Source organism: Capsicum annuum, chromosome 12 (assembly GCF_002878395.1).
Source record: "Capsicum annuum cultivar UCD-10X-F1 chromosome 12, UCD10Xv1.1, whole genome shotgun sequence".
Lineage (NCBI taxonomy): Eukaryota > Viridiplantae > Streptophyta > Magnoliopsida > Solanales > Solanaceae > Capsicum > Capsicum annuum.
In genome coordinates, this window is record NC_061122.1 from 8794833 (window position 1) to 8812076 (window position 17244).

The window sequence follows — 17244 nt, forward strand, 5'->3', positions numbered from 1 at the left end:
TATTTCAAATAAAATTGGTCAATTGATCACTCTACTCGGGACGAATAGAGTGATCAATTGACCAATTTTATTTGAAATAATTCAAATTAAGATATTATTAGTAATAACTAAATTGATTTAACTAAAATTAAAGATAAACTTACAATTTCAATTAATCTCATAGTAATTAAATTATCAACTAAGTGTATTCGTTGTGATTATAGTGATCAATTGACCAATTTTATTTGAAATGAATCAAATTAAGCCATTATTCGTAATACCTAAATTGATATAACTAAAATTAAAGATGAATTGATAAGTTCACTTACAATTTCAATTAATCCCATAGTAATTACATGATCAACTATGTGTATTCATCTCGAGGAGAGTGATTAATCGACCAATTTTATTTCAAATGATTCAAATTAAGTCATTATTAGTAATAACTAAATTAATTTAACTAAAACTAAAGACAGGACCTTAAACAAGGGGACAAACATTTGGATTCTCTTAAAAACATTTGAGCTTTAGTATTTTAAATTATTTTCCAACATATATCCTATATGTTTGATAATTTTCAACAGATGAGTCATCTATTGCAACAACTTAGTCATCTGTTGCAACAGATGTCTATATTTGTTTGATAGTTTTCAATAGATGAGTCATTTATTGCAACGGGTTAGTTATTTGTTGCAACATATGTCTATATTTGTTTGGTCATTTCCAACAGATGTCTTTATCTGTTTGGTCATTTCCAACAGATGACTTTATTTGTTTAGTCATTTTCAACAGATTACTCATCTTTTGCAACATGTTAGTCATCTATTGATTCATATTAAGTCATTATTTTAGTAATAACTAAATTTATTTAACTAGAATTAAACATGAATTAATAAGTTTAGTTACAGTTTTAATTAATCTCATGGTAATTACACTCTCAACTAAATGTGTTCGTCCTGAGTAGAGTAATCAATTGACCAATTTTATTTGAAATGATTAAAATCAAACCATAATTAAAAATAACTATATTGATTTAACTAAAATTAAAGATGAATTAGTAAGTTGACTTACAATTTCAATTAATTTTATAGTAATTACATGATCAACTAAGTGTTTCGTCTTAAGTAGAATGATCAATTGACCAATTTTTTTTTGAAATAATTAAAATCAAGAAATTATTAGTAATAATTAAATTAATTTAACTAAAATTAAAGATGAATTGATGATTTTAGTTACGATTTCAATTAATCTCAAAGTAATTACATGATCATCTAAGTGTGTTCGTCTTGAGTAAAGTATTAATTGACCAATTTTATTTGAAATGATTCAAATTAAGATATTATTAGTAATAACTACATTGATATAACTAAAATTAAAGATGAATTTATAAGTTCAATTACGATTTCAATTATTCTCATATTAATTACCTTAGTGTGTTCGTTCTAAGTGGAGTGATCAATTGACTAATTTTATTTGAAATGATTCAAATTAAGTCATTATTAGTAATAACCAAATTGATTTAATAATTAAAATTTCAATTAATCTCATAGTAATTACATGATCATTTAAGTGTATAACCTATTGCAACAGACTTAATCTATTGCAACAGATGAGTCATTTGTTGAAAATTATCAAACAGACATACACATATGTTGCAATAGATTAGTCATCTGTTGTAACAAATGTCTTTATCTGTTGGTCATTTCTAACAGATGACCAATCTATTGCAACATATGACTTTATATGTTTTTTTATTTCCAACAGATAACTAATCTGTTGCAATAGGTGACTAGTCTGTTGCAACAGATGTCTTTATCTGTTTGGTCATTTTCAACAGGTTACTCATCTTTTGCAACATCTTAGTCATCTATTAATTCATATTAAGCCATTATATTAGTAATAACTAAATTGATTTAACTAGTATTAATAAATTCAGTTACTGTTTCAATTAATCTCATGGTAATTACACGATCAACTAAGTGTGTTAGTCCTGAGTAAAGTGATCAATTGACCAATTTTATTTGAAATGATTCAAATCAAGCCATAATTAGAAATAACTATATTGATTTAACTAAAATTAAAGATGAATTAGTAAGTTCACTTAGAATTTCATTTAATTTTATAGTAATTACAATATCAACTAAGTGTTTTGTCTTAAGTAGAATGATCAATTGACCAATTTGAATTGAAATAATTAAAATTAAGTAATTATTAGTAATAACTAAATTGATTTAACTAAAATTAAAGATGAATTGATAATTTAATTACGATTTCAATTAATCTCATAGTAATTACATGATGATATAAGTGTATTCGTCTTGAGTAAAGTGTTAATTGACCAATTTTATTTGAAATGATTCAAATTAAGACATTATTAGTAATAACAACATTGATTTAACTAAAATTAAAGATGAATTGATAAATTCAATTACTATTTTAATTAACATGTTGCAATAGATGAGTAATGTGTTGGAAAACAACCAAACATATATAGAAATCTGTTGCAACAGATGGCTAACCTGTTGCAATAGCTAACTCATCTATTGAAAATTATCCAACAAATATAGACATCTATTGCAACAGATGACTAAATTGTTGCAACATATGACTCATCTATTAAAAATTATTAAATAGACAAGATATATGTGAACTCAGAACCAAAACGAGCCACAGAATTTAAAAAATGACCAAAATAGGTCACCTATTTAAAAAGTTACTAAAATAGGCTAAACGTAATAATTTATTACTTTTTCTATTTTTTTCTTAACGGTCAACTAACGAAGTTGACTTTTACAAAAAGCGTAAGAATTTCTTACGTTTTACATTTTTTTTGTAAAACGTAAAAAATTCTTACGTTTTATAAAAAATAAAATAAAATAAAATGTAAGAATTTTTTACGTTTTACATGATGACCAAGGAAAAAAATGCAGTGAATTATCAAATCAATTAAAAAGATACTAAAAAATGAGTTATTCAACATAACAAAAACTTACGTTCTAAACCTTTTTATAGCAGTGGTCCCCCATCCACAATTCTTTTTTCCACAAATGTCCCATCACTGCTAGTTTTTCCTCTTTTTACATATGATAATTATGAATTTTTGATTAGTTAAATTTATTTATATTTTACATGTAGTTCAAATCATTTTTTTTTTATCTATGTAATAAATTTTTACGTTTTACATAAAAAATTTAAAAAATAGAAGTATAATTACCTCATTAACTTAACAATTTTCTTATATTTATTCTATATAAAAAAATAATCACTTCTATCTTTAATTATCCGATTTCTCTCTAAAAAAAATTATACTTTTGAGTTTTTCTCTACTCAAAATAGTGAAATGTTGAATTATCGTCGATCAAATATAATACTATATACAAGAATTATATTTTTTTGGTGTGTTAAAAATATGAAATTAATTTTTTTGGATAGTGATTCATCGTAGTTTTCGATTAGTGTTTCGATTAGGATATTGAGGAGACTCACATGCACAAATACGTTTCATATTATAATCAATGGAGTAAAAAATCACAATTTAATTTAGGAACACTCCTAATTTAATATAAGAAAATATATTTTTTAGGAACACTCCTAAAAAAATATAATTCTTGTATATAGCAGCATATTTGATCGACGATAATTCAATATTTCACTATTTTGGAGTAGAGAAAAACTCAAAAGTATAATATTTTAAAAGAGAAATCGGATAATTAAGGATAGAAGTGATTATTTTTTGATATAGAATAAATATAAGAAAATTGTTAAGTTAATGAGGTAAATGATACTTCTTTTTTTATTTTATTTTTTATGTAAAACGTAAAAATTTATTAGAAAAAATAAATTATTTGAACTACATGTAAAATATAAATAAATTTAACTAATAAAAAATTCATAATTATCATATGTAAAAAGAGGAAAAAGTAGAAGTGAAGGGACATTTGTGAAAAAATAAATTGTGGGTGGGGGACCACTGCTATTAAAAAGTTAAGAACGTAGCTTTTTGTTATATTGAACAACTCTTTTTTTAGTACCTTTTTAATTGATTTGACAATTCATTGTATTTTTTTCCTCGGTTATAGTGTAAAACGTAAGAAGTTCTTACGTTTTATATATTTTTTTTTATAAAACGTAAGAATTTTTTACGTTTAACAAAAAAAATGTAAAACGTAAGAAATTCTTACGTTTTTTGTAAAAGTCAACTCTGTTAGTTGATCTTTAAGAAAAAAGTAGAAAACGTAATAAATTATTACGTTTAGCCTATTTTGGTAACTTTTTAAATAGGTGACCTATTTTGGTCACTTTTTTTTTATTTCGTGGCTCATTTTGGTTCCGAGTTCTATGTGTTGAAAAACAATTTAAAATACTAAAGCTCAAATATTTTTAGGAGAACTCAAACATTTGTCCCCTTATCTAAGGTCTTGTATTAAAGACTTGTCTTCAATTTTAATTAAATTAATTTAGTTATTATTAATAATTGCTTAATTTGGATAAACAAATGACTAACCTGTTATAAACATCTGTTGCAATAGAAGACTAACTTGTTGCAACAAATAGATAATCTGTTGGAAAATAATTAAAATAATAGGGAACTCAAATATTTTTAGGAGAACACAAATGTTTGTCCCATTGCCGTAGAGAAGTCTTTAATTTTAGCTAAATCAATTTAGTTATTACTAATAATTGCTTAATTTGAATCGACAGATGACTAGCATGTTGCATCAGATGATTCATCTGTTGGAAATTATCAAACAGATAGAAAATCTGTTGTAACAGATGGGTCAACTATTAGAAAGTAATTAAAATATTAGGGAACTTAAACGTTTTTAGGAGAACTCAAATGTTTGTCCCCTTGATTCTTTTGCATTTGATGTATGATATATTATTTTTGTCCTCTTTACCTATTTCATGAAATTTTTTATGTGTTTTACTTATTCATTGTGCCCCTGTTGAAATTTTTTTTAAAAATTTAGGTCAAATTTTGTTCGTATATTACTTGGACATTACTTCATAACTTATTTTGTAAGTAAAATTATAATTTTTGTTGAATTTTTTATTTGGTGTATCTGCTACTTCTACAATGGATAGAACCTGCAATATGAATCCAACATATGAGTCATCTATTGCAACAAGTGAGTAATCTGTTGCAATATATGACTAATCTGTTGCAACAGATGACCATATGTTGGATTCATATTACAACACTATAAAACAAATCCAACAGATGAGTAATCTGTTGCAACAGATTAGTCATATGTGTTGCAAAAAATTAGTCATATATGTTGCAACAGATTACTAATCTATGCAACAAATTAGTCATATATGTTGCAATAAATACTCATCTGTTGGATTCACGTTACATGTTTTATCCATTATTAAAAAACAGTAGTAGCAAATACACCCAGATGAGAAATTCAACTAAAAAATAACATACATTAAAAAAAAATAACAAAAAACATAAACAATAACAAACACCAACAAATCAAGTTCCTCATTTTCTTCATAATTTAAAAGCCCTAATTTTTTACTTGTGAAAATCGAAAAGAAACGATGAAGAACTCGAAATTGTTGTTACGGAGAATGTTGTCACGTCGACTGACAGTTGAAAGTAAAAAAGAAACGGGCAAGAACTCAAAACTATTTGTTGCCAGAGGTTGAAGGGAGAAAATTGAAAAGTTGTTGGTTGGGAGAAGTTAGAGAGAGAAACTATCGAGAGAAAGAGAGAAGAGAGAGAGAGATTGATTTACAGAGGGAGGAAGTTTTGTGGATGTGGGTTAAGTTATATTTTTGAAAACATTAAAAAGTATAAAAAATATTAATCAAGTCCACAATTAACCTAATCAAGTTTTTTAACTATGTATGACCCTTTAAATTGGTCAATGTCATCAATCCTTCATTTTCCTTCAATCGCCTGATACATATATCTTAAATTTAATTAATAATAGCACTATATATTGACTGCAACAATATTCTCTAAAATAACCATAAGAATCCCTTAAAATAATAATACTAATTAAAACAACTTTTTCTTTTTCATAAATAAGAAAGACTTGGTCTTAACTCTAAACCAACCATACAAGAAATGATTAGTTAGTAAATCATTAAACATTTGGCTATGACTTTATCCTTATTCCTTGATCCTTAAATTAAACTAATCAAAATTCCATTAGTTTAATCCCTAAGGAATATTCTTCGATGTAACCTATTAAACTTTAATACCACTACACACACCAAAAAAAAAAAAAAATCAACATAAATTTAGGTCCGAAATATATTTAAATTTTGACGAAATTTATTGTAAAATGTCTCAATTTTGTGGGGCGCCTAAATTGTTTTTTACCGTATTTCTGTGGAAGATATTTGTTTAGCTGGACCACTTCAAACCATTATGCGCTCAATGTGCGTGTACTCACGTAGTGGTCCAGCTGGTAAATATATGTCACAGAAATACGGTAAAAAATAATCTAGCAGGGTCATAGGACACCCGCAAAGTTGAGATATGTTACAACAAATTTCGTCAAAATTTAAGTATATTTTGAACCTTTCTCCCAAAGAAGCGCAGTCCGAACCACAAAAGTTTCCACTCTGCCCGTGGTCCGGAAAAAGGGTATCATAAGGGCATATTTTATGCAATCTCACTTTATATTTCTGAACGAGTTGTTTTTATATATTGAAGTCGTAATTATCTGATCACACGACAGTAATTTTATCAATTTTTTTTAGAAAAGAAAAAATTATTCAAAATAAAAATTGACCAAAAAGTCTTTTGCTTAAAGCTATTAGCCTCTACATTCTTATAACGTGTGTAGCTGTCATATTTTTATAACGCGTTGTCCTTTTCCCTGCGTATTTTTTTTTTCTTAACCCTACCAACTTGCTCCTAATAGCCACCTGATGCATTTCATATACGTATGTATGTAGACAGATTCAGGATTTTAAGTTAACAAATTTGATTCTCAAAATTTTAGAATTAAAGACGTTGTAAATATAAATTATAGTTTAACTTGCATATCGCGATTTATCGATTTTGATTTCTCTCATTGCTATCTTTGCCACTCCACTTAAGGGTAATTTAGCTCATGTATTTTTTTTCCTATTATACTCTAATGGTTATTTTCACAAATACAAAAACATTGAATAATATTAAAACTTTTCACCTTTAAAGTAGTTGATTAACTAATTCTTTTTTATTTTACTCATAATTTTATTCTATTAGACTAACAAAGACAAAGTTTGAATAGTTATTAACTCAAAAAAAAAAAAAAAAAGGTTTAAAAAATGCCCCATAATATGACTTAGTCTACCTATATCCTAACTATATATACACCTAATAACCCTACCCACCCAAAGGAAAAAAAAAACCCACAAACAATCAACAACAATCTCCAAAAAAAATAAAAAATCAAACACCCTCTTATCCATTTTGTCTATACATTAATTCTTCTTCAACAAGTAGAAATTTCTCCAATTTCTTTCTTGATTATCTCTTCTATAGTCATATAATCACACCATTTTACCTTACGCAATCTTCAAAATTTCCTTTTTCGCTCTAGCTCAGATATCTTAGCTGACATATATATCGCGTGATAAAAAGAAGAAAGTACATGCACAAAACAAGATGGGGATAGAGAATTGGTCATTGATAGGAAAGCTAAAAAGGGCAGTAAAAAAGATTACTTTTTTACTAAACTTTGATCTCCAAAGATGGAAATTAGCAACATATATTATATCATCAAGAAAAAGACATCATCATCATCAACTAAGTTTCAATGAGAAGATTTTGCAAAGACAACCAACAGGTTTAAGTGTAATATGTCATGAAGATGAAGATGATGATATGGCCAAAAATGCAAAATATGAATCATCAACAAGTTCAAGAAACTCATTTAAAGGAATACAAAGGACAATGAGTTATCCATCATCAGAAGATGATATTGACAAAAGAGCTGAAATGTTTATTGCTAATTTTTATAATCAGCTAAGACTTGAAAGACAAATATCATTGGAGTTACGTTATTGTAGAGGGAATAGTTTTGGATCTTCACCATCTCCCTGAGAAGAAGAATAAGCGGAGAACGGATTCAGGATTTGAAGTTGATGGATTCAAGATTCCGAGGGCAATGAAGATATATGAGTTATTTAAAAAAATGTTTATGTTTTATTTTTGACATTTTTTTGGGATGTATATAGATTTTGTGAAGGAAGGATAATGGAGACAAGTTTGGTTTTGTGAAAGATGATCTCCATTGTTAAAACTTGTAAAACACAGCATACTGTTTTTCATTTGTATGCTTTTTTTTTATTATTTTTAATTTCTTTATTGGGGTTTTGGGGTCGAGGAGGTAGGATGGACAGTTGGTCTGATCTAGTGTGAATTGTACATGGATGATAATTAGAGTCGATGGCGATGATTTCTGCGGAAGAGGATCAAGTTGGTGTTTGTGAAAGAGCTTGAAGCACTTGAAGGGGGATCTTGGATTTTTATTTTTATTTCCTGTTAAGTTTTGCTTTTTTGGTTTGAAAAATTCTTCGTAGATTCTTCAAGGTGTGAATTTTTTATTTTTTTTTTGGGGGGGGGGGGGGGGGTTGCGGGGCAGGGATTGTACATATGAATAAACATGCACATTGAATAAAAGTTTAGCTTTTTGGTTTTTTGAGTATGTTTTCTATTTTCTCGGGATGTATGTAGCTTCTTGTAATTTGTGTTGTACCACATTATGCGTTATTTCGAACTACTAATCTCGTTCGTAGTGGAGTCAGAAATTTATCAAAAGATTCATCTGTCTATTTTATACATGTAAAGAATAAAATAAATAGTAACTTTGTCTATATAACAATGGTAAATGATATGTTAGTGGCGAAATTCTGGTAAGATTCAAGAAAATTTCCAAGGTAATGTACATCGTAACTACAACAACATACCCAATGTAATTCCAAAGGTGGGTTTGGAAAGGGTAGAAATATAGGTGGGTTTGGGAAGGGAAGACATATCGTTTCTGATGATCCTTTAACTGAAAGAAAAGCAAAATTTGTAAGTGACTAGGAGGTTCAATACTGGTAATAAGGTGAACCATGATACAAATTGCTAAGTAAATTGATGCCAGAACAAGTGTTAAACATCAACATACATTGTGTACAAGCACATATTGCCTCAATTGCTATTACAATAATAATACTACTTATTAGATTAGTCCATAATTACATATGAAAGAGCAACAAAAATGTTTATGAAATCTGCAGCGCGCGTCAAATGTATAGTGGTACAAAGTGTTCTGCTCTCCAGGACTTGTTGCTATAATAATATCATCTAATGCACATACCTAATACCTTTCATCGGGCGATAAATGCTGCTATTTGAATTCAGAATTGAAACACCAACTTGCAGGATTTTCAAAATAATGAGGAGATCATCTAGTAGTCGATCACAAGTATCCTGTTCTATCCAGATTTAAACACCAACTTCACTCCATCGATAAATATAGGGCCAACTCTTACGCTGCTATAGGATAAATAGTTATCTGCTCACACTTTTTGCAAGGAAGAAAATCCAACTGAACTTGGAGTAGAATGCCTATTTTGGGTATTACCAAGAGAACTCAGAAGGTGAACTCAGTTGTTATCTTCGGGCTTTGTTGGTCGAATGTAAATATATCGCTACAGAAACAACGCTGCAAAGAAGCATAAAATTCATATTCAGTTAGTGTTGTCAAATTTGTGGAATTTTCCCCAACGCCAAAACATAGCAGGAAAACAAATCTTCACACTTACATGGAACCAAGGAAGAAGGCAAGGGAAAGGTGAAACCCAAATAGAAATACAGAAACAACTGCAGTCAGTAGCATTGCAACTGAAGTTGAATAGACCTGCAAACAATTACAAGCTATATTAAAATGGTATCCTATAAGCTCTCGGTTCATAGGCAGAACATGTGTGCGAGAGACTAAAATTCCCGTCCTTCCTTTGTGCGGCTGATCATTCTATACATGCACATCATAACTATCAACCACTTATGGAAGGCAAATCAACATCCTATGGAGCAAGAACTAGCCAAAAGAATGGATCTACCTCCTAAAGAACATGCCAACTTAAAGAAAAAGAAAAGGAAGAGAAATCTCATTGTCAACTGTAGCACAATCATTTCTATACTCTTAAAGACACGTGGACATGAGTGCATCCTAGAACCTCAGGAGGAATCAAAGAGGCTCTTTAAATGGTAGATAAACTTCATGCCTAATTCAACCAATGATTTAGCACTCCAAACTTTTAGTTGCCTAACCATTGCCCTAATTTTCTATCGATATCTCAAATATTTTGGAATGTCTCAAGCAATAAGTTAGCAGCTTAGCATACATCATTTCTAGAGTGGAATCTCTAGCCAAATTTACCTTCTTTGCTTTACTCTTTAATTAGAAAAGTAACATAGCCTAGGAAAACATAAAGCATATCTGACATAATGCTCACAACATAGATATACGAGGGTGATCTCAAGGCGTACGATACTTGTCACTAGACTGATGAACCCATTTAAACACAAACTAATGCAGATGAACAACCAGAGTCGATCATACCTTCACAATGTTGTCAGCGTACTTCATCACCATTGATACTGCAATGCCACTGCAGAGACAAATCTTGGTCAGTAAACAATTGAAAGGTGACTGATCCATGATGCCGCACCCGTGTCAGAACTTCCAAAAGTGCACTACTTTTAGAGGATTTGACACGCACCTGGTGGCATTTTTAAAGAGTCTGAGCAACATAGCATCCAACATACTCTATCTAAATAACCCCAGCTTCAATGTGTAGACAAATCATGTTGAATGGTTAACTAGGATTGCAAATGAACACACTGTATGACTAATTAAAAGACAGCACATTGAGCAAATACAACAAACGAACAATTTAGGAAAAATTGCAACATGGCAGCTTGTACCTAGTGGAAATGTCTCTTCCTAGAGTATCGTTTATGTCAATCAACTAAGCCAATAAAAAATAGTTCCTTCAACTTGATGCTTATCAAGAGAACAATTAAACAACTAAACCAAGCAACTGCAGAACACAAAATATTTTGAATAATTTTATGCCTCAGGAACATGAAATAGCTAGCAGGAGAAAAGTAGTACTTCTCACTGATCTTGTATTATTAGACAATGTATTCATAATCTTGAAATGTAAACAACCATTATGAAGATTGCGAGGAAATCAAACCTTAGTGCGTGGTTGAGAATCATGAGAACTGTAATCAGTGAATATCCATGGAAGAACCCACTGCAAAAGATAAGGTCAAAATTGTAAAACTCCCTACATAACAAAACATGAATCCCAGTCTGATGAGGTAATTGTCCTTTCAAGAAGAGCTATTGTCTGTGGTCACTAAAACTGTTATGTGCTTAACCTAATGTTAGAAAAGAGTCTGCTTAAATTCATTTGTGAATGAAGGCATCATACAATAATGATTGGAACTGAAAATCATGATAAAATATAACGGACAGATAGGAAAGCTCCAAAAGAGAACTGTTAGAAATGGAAAAAAGTACTGAGAAACAACAAGGTATGCCTATGATAATATCTCCACAAGTTAAACTAAAAATTAACTCCAATCACAAGATAATGGAATGATTGTCTATTCCACTATACAATTAGTTCACTAAGTTAGCTCAAAATACCTGCAGTCATAACATATTAGCAGTGATTTATTTTAGAGGAAAAGAGGCATCCAGTATCATTTCTTTTAATATTTACTCCAAAAGTGGATACTAAAGCACTAGATCGAGAATAATCAGTTGTTACAAAAGGCACACAACGCAAATATTTACATTGTAAATGAAAGGAAGGACTGATATCAACTTACTCATTCATGACTGCATCAAAATCTTGAGTCATTATTGCAAAAGCATTGAAGATCATCCCAAAGACATACAACCAGAAGTTCTGAACATTAATATTTCTTGACGGTCTCTTCTTAATTATAGCCTGCAAAGATTAAAAAAACAACTTATGCACATGGTATCTGAGTCTAGTTTAACATAATGACAAGCATTTTTCAGTTGCTGACGAAGTCTGAGATGGTAATTAAACACGCAAGTCACCAGGGTCAACTCTAGTAGAGCAAAATTTAGTGAGAAGCAGTTCTGAGGTCATCTAAAGTGCATGTCTTTGGACTACTAATCTAATAAAACATATTTGAAAAGATGTACCTCTGTGTAAACTCCTGCAAAACCACTCAAAAGGGCCATTACCTGAAACCAAACACAGAGGTATTAAACCATTAGAAGAAATAGCTTTAACTTTAAAGCTATATAGTCCGGGGTATATCTGCAACTTACAATAGCCATAACCCAACCTTGTAATGGAGTCTGAAGAACATGATCAGAACTGTACAGAAAGCAACATCCCGTTAGAGAAATCCATTGTTCATTTTTTAATTCATATAAATCAGCAGAATATGAGCAGTAAATCATGATTCTCATCTTTTACCATCCAGGCTGAAACACAAGAAATATATAACAGCTATCCATCTATGTAAGCAGTTCTAGAGATATGATGTACAAACTGCTATGATCTCACCTAGGATTAAGTTGTGCAGTGGTGCACCCAGCACAAAGTAGAATGAAAGCAGCCCACTGAATTTCAGTTAACCTGAAAGTGAATATTGTTTTGAGTAGGACAAAAGATAGAAGATCAAAATAGGTAAACATGTAGGAACACATTCCTATAATATTATCCAGAAAGATGACAAAATGAATGTAGCAAACCTGACAATGCCATTCGCCTTGAGGTTACTAGCTTCCTATAGTAAGTAATATCTGTCTATTAGATTTTCCTTTTGATAAGAAAAGCTTTCACCTTGAAGATTACCTTTAGTGGAACCCTTTTATTATTTTTTACATTTTTGGTGATACAATATTCTTGATGATCAATGTATTTCTTAGAAAACTTTCAGATTCTCTATTTTTGTGTACTTGTACATAGTTTAGAAAACTTGTATTTTTGGTGTAGTGATAGTATGATTTGAAGCTTGTCATACTAGGATTTTTGGACCTATTGGGGATGAAACTATAGCAGCAATGCTGTAGTGCTTTAATTGTATTTTGTAGTACCTCTAAGGCACTTTATTAATGAAAGTAACCTTGCCTTATAAAAGAACCCCCAAATCATTGTAAACAGAGGTGTATATATAAAATTACTCATATCATATGTATATATACACACACAGAGAGGCACAGACATGTAACTATCTAAAGCAGAATTAAAGTAAAGTAAAGTTGGAGTTTTTTCTGCTAAAAGAAATTTGGGCCAAATGAAATATTTGCAGAAAAAAAAAAATATTCTGGTGCTTTTATGCTGTCTGTCATTTGAATATATTTTCCTGGCAACAAGATGTCTGATCATCAAAACCTTTGACACAAGTCCAACATCATATCCTTAATTAGTGAAAGGGGACTTACTTCCTTTTAAGAATGATTTGATACAACACACCAGTGCTGATAATATTCAAGTTCTTCAGTATCTGATATCCAGGAGCATCTACATACGCAAAAATGTAGTACTGCTAAAACAAATGCAATTTCAAACAACAGCATGTGAGATAGAAGACCTAATCAAGTTTGGGAACACAGAAAGATATAACCAAAAAGAAATCTAAACCTGCCTGAAGTAGATTCTTGACAAGATAAAGTGCAGCCGGAATGGGATACACTTTAACTTCATCCCACGTAGTGCTCAACCTAAAAGCAGCACCACATTAGTAGGTCAGGAGACAGGAAAACTAGCCTACTTATAACTGAAACAAACCCCAGTATGAACTCTAAAAGAGAAGTTCAAATATAAATGTTTGACAATCTGCAGCGTTATCCACCAATGAAATCTTCCAAAGGTAATTCATTGTGTCATTATTTGACAGATTAACGTGAAAAAGATTCCAAAAGTTAATAGTAAATGGTTTAATAAAACCGAAGCTAATTCAAACACATATGAAATAAACACCAAAAGTTGGGATCTAAATTCTCTGCCTAAGTTAACCATGAGCCTTTTGCAAATACCCTAAGATCTTACAAAGTAGGGTATTCAACTGAATTTGCTAAGTTGTAAAAATACATTTTTTCACCTGCACAAAAGGGGAGTAGCCTAGTGCTTGGTGAAGTGGGTATAAACCTTGAAAACTGGGGTTCAAATCTCAGTTGAGAGTTGAGACAAAAATAAAAAGTTTTCTTCCCATCAACCTAAGTAGGAAGTAGAAGGCACCTGTAAGTAGTTTTGAGAGCCGCGCAAGTTGGTCTATACACCACCTGTATTATACAACTACTATGCCTCTGTTCAAAACAAGTTGGGATCGGCTAAACATTTTCTCTATTCAAACATTTTCTCACTAAACATTTTCTCTATTCAAATTAATTTGAAGCAAACACTACACAAAATATAGTAAATAAAAACAAAAATTACCAGATTCTCTGAAAGAGCCAAAAAGTTCATAGACAAGCACAGGAGTTTATACATGCAGTGCTCAAGTAGAGCTTCATAATACAAATAGAAAAGGTAAAATTTAGCAATTCCAGCTCCGTACCCCCTGGAAGAGGAAATTTAATAAAGATAATGATACAAACCTATTATCATCAGTAACCCCGTCCTTTCTCCAGATTCTTACCAAGGCTGCAAGCGACAATGCGCATTTCAATGCCTCTACCTATTACATAGAAGCTGAAGTCAATTACAAAACAAAAAGGGGACAATTTAGCCTTGTTTATGACTATGAGCTCAAAACAACATCAAAAAGGCAGCAAAAGAACTATCGTGTCATTTCACTAACCAGAAAATTTGCAGTGGTTACACTGTACTCATACTTCCCAGCTCTCTTCGACCACACAATGAGAATCGATTGTGAACTTGTAAGAATTGTCAGAAGAAGTGTAACAAATGACCTATTCCAACCAGTAGAAAACCAAAACAACAAACAAAACATGAGCAATTCTTCTCATTATCTCATACTCTAGCTACACAATAGACTCTAATTAGCTAATAATGCAGACTGGATGTAGTTCAGAGTGACTGCAGTCTATTATATAGAGTGAAGAGTCAAAATCACACCTAGAGGCTAGAGTATTCTGGCTTTTCGAGTTTCATACCTAAACATCATGTGTATGAGTTTCCTAGCTGAACTATTACCAACTATTTATCGAAACACAACTCAACTATCACTTGCTCACTTTTTCTATCTAAGTGATGGTGATATTTCAGACAGAAAAAAGTTAATAATTTGTGTATCTTACCTGAACTATCACCCGTTATTTATCAAAACACACCTCAACTATCGATTGTGCTTTTACTATCAGAATGATGGTGATATTTCATGTGGTAAAAGTTAAAAAACGATAATTGAGGTGTGTTTTGATAAATAGTCAATGATAGTTCAGTTCAGAAACTCAACTCACACACCTGAAAGTTCAAGTATGAAACTCAAATTATTGGGATAGTTTAGGTGTGTGTTTTATCATTAACTCTACTATATACATCTATACATTAGAGTTAATAATCAAAAACACACCTAAATTGTCCCATTTTTTGATAGTCATACCTAACTTATTAACTGTGTGAGTTTCCTACTTGAATTATCACCAACTAGTTAAGCAAAACACACCTAAATTATTAATAGCTCACTTTTCCTACCTGAAAGTTCAGGTAAGAAACTCAAATAAGTAATAGCTTAGGTGTGTTTTGCTAAGTAGTTGGTGATAATTCAGGTAGGAAACTCACAAAGCTAATAGTTCGGGTATGAAACTCGAAAAACTGGTTAGGTGTGTTTTTCACCTTTCACTCTAAAAAAGAAGGATCACAAGTACACTTAAGTTGTAGGGCACCTGTGGATATATAGGCTAGAAATACCATTCTAAGAAAAAAAGCAAGTACACATGATCAGGCAATAGAAATGAGTTCAAATAAACTCGCTAGATCAATAATATTACAATGAGCTACCATATACGGATAATTCTCAAAAAAATTGAGCTGAAAATGAGAGTAAGAAAGAGAGAAAAAATACTTTCGGCTTTTCTGACGGAGGCTATTAATCTCCGGCATTGCTCCGATCGCCGCCATTGAGATTTATATGCTTCGTACAGTACACTTGTTCGATCCCGAATTTGTTAGTTTTCCATCAGGTGATTTCTTCGAGCTCCGGAATCACGGTGTAATTCGAGATTTGTAAGATTCAGTGATATGCAAGGATGAAATGAAAGGGATGATGATATGGGCTTGGATCCTTCTAATTGTTCCTGGACTGGCCTGTACAAATTTGTGGCCCATCTACATTTTTCTTTTCTTCTTCTTTTTCTTTTCTGGAAAAATAAACACAAATTCCCATCTTTACAAAATAATTACAAAAATTTTAATTAATTATATATTTTCGTTGAATGCATCGGGAGCTAATTATGTATCTCGACAGACCTAAAATCGAAAAAAAATGTATCGAAAGCTAATTATGTATCATTACAAAAGAAAAAATGTATCTTCGGTCGATATATTATGTATCTTGACAGACCTGAAATTGAAAAAATATATATCAAGAGTTAATTATGTATCTTTACAAAGGAAAAAATGTATTTCTGTTGGATGTATCGGAAGCTAATTATGTATCTCGACAGACTCAAAATTGAAATTTTCAGTAATTAAACAAAATATTGAGATTTTTTGTGATTAAGCTTCAAATTATTGGGATTTATGTTGTTCATGCATACCTCTATAAGGTATAATTCACGTGCATGAGTTGAAAATTGGTCAAGAGAATGTACTTACAATGGTCTTTACAAATTTTGTAAGATAATAGGACTCCCATAAATTTAAAGTGTTTTTATGAAAGTTTGAGATAACAATAGTGTCTTTATGTCTTTTCTCAAATAGTAGATAGATTGAAAGTCATAAAGTGAGCCGGGACCTGTCAACAAACGATGAAGCACGAAGGTAATAGAAAAGACAAGTTAAATGAACCAATGATGACGTAGAATTCAATAAACAGGTGCAGACAAACAAAGACCGAACAATCAATCGAGTGCTAACAAAAGTTACAAAGTGAGACGATACTTGTCAACAAATGATGAAGCGCGAATATAGTGGAAAAATCACGTTAAACGAACCAATAAACAGATACAGACAAACAAAGACCGAACAATCAATCGAGTACTAACAAAAGTTACAAAGTGAGACGATACTTGTCAACAAATGATGAAGCGCGAATATAAGGAAAAGACAAGTTAAATAAACCAATGACTACATAGAATT

At 30.7% G+C, this 17244-nt stretch overlaps 1 protein-coding gene across 3 annotated transcripts; it reads right to left on the minus strand.

The window, feature by feature from the left end:
* Nucleotides 1-9049: 9049 nt before the first annotated feature.
* LOC107851122 (CMP-sialic acid transporter 2) lies at nt 9050-16270 on the minus strand. 3 transcript variants are annotated; one of them, XM_016696039.2, is made up of 13 exons: nt 16010-16270; nt 14783-14894; nt 14580-14659; nt 13628-13703; nt 13425-13525; nt 12544-12615; nt 12303-12351; nt 12174-12215; nt 11828-11949; nt 11185-11244; nt 10545-10593; nt 9745-9839; nt 9050-9644 (listed from the first exon to the last, which is right to left on the minus strand). In XM_016696039.2, exons 1-13 carry the CDS (start codon nt 16063-16065, stop codon nt 9593-9595), a joined length of 966 nt encoding a protein of 321 aa, XP_016551525.1. In that variant the 5' UTR covers nt 16066-16270; the 3' UTR covers nt 9050-9592. The 3 variants fall into 3 exon arrangements, with proteins under 3 accessions (XP_016551525.1, XP_016551524.1, XP_047256669.1); XM_016696038.2 differs by having other exon boundaries at nt 13425-13528; nt 16010-16194; XM_047400713.1 differs by having other exon boundaries at nt 13425-13503; nt 13624-13703; nt 16010-16194.
* Nucleotides 16271-17244: the final 974 nt, after the last annotated feature.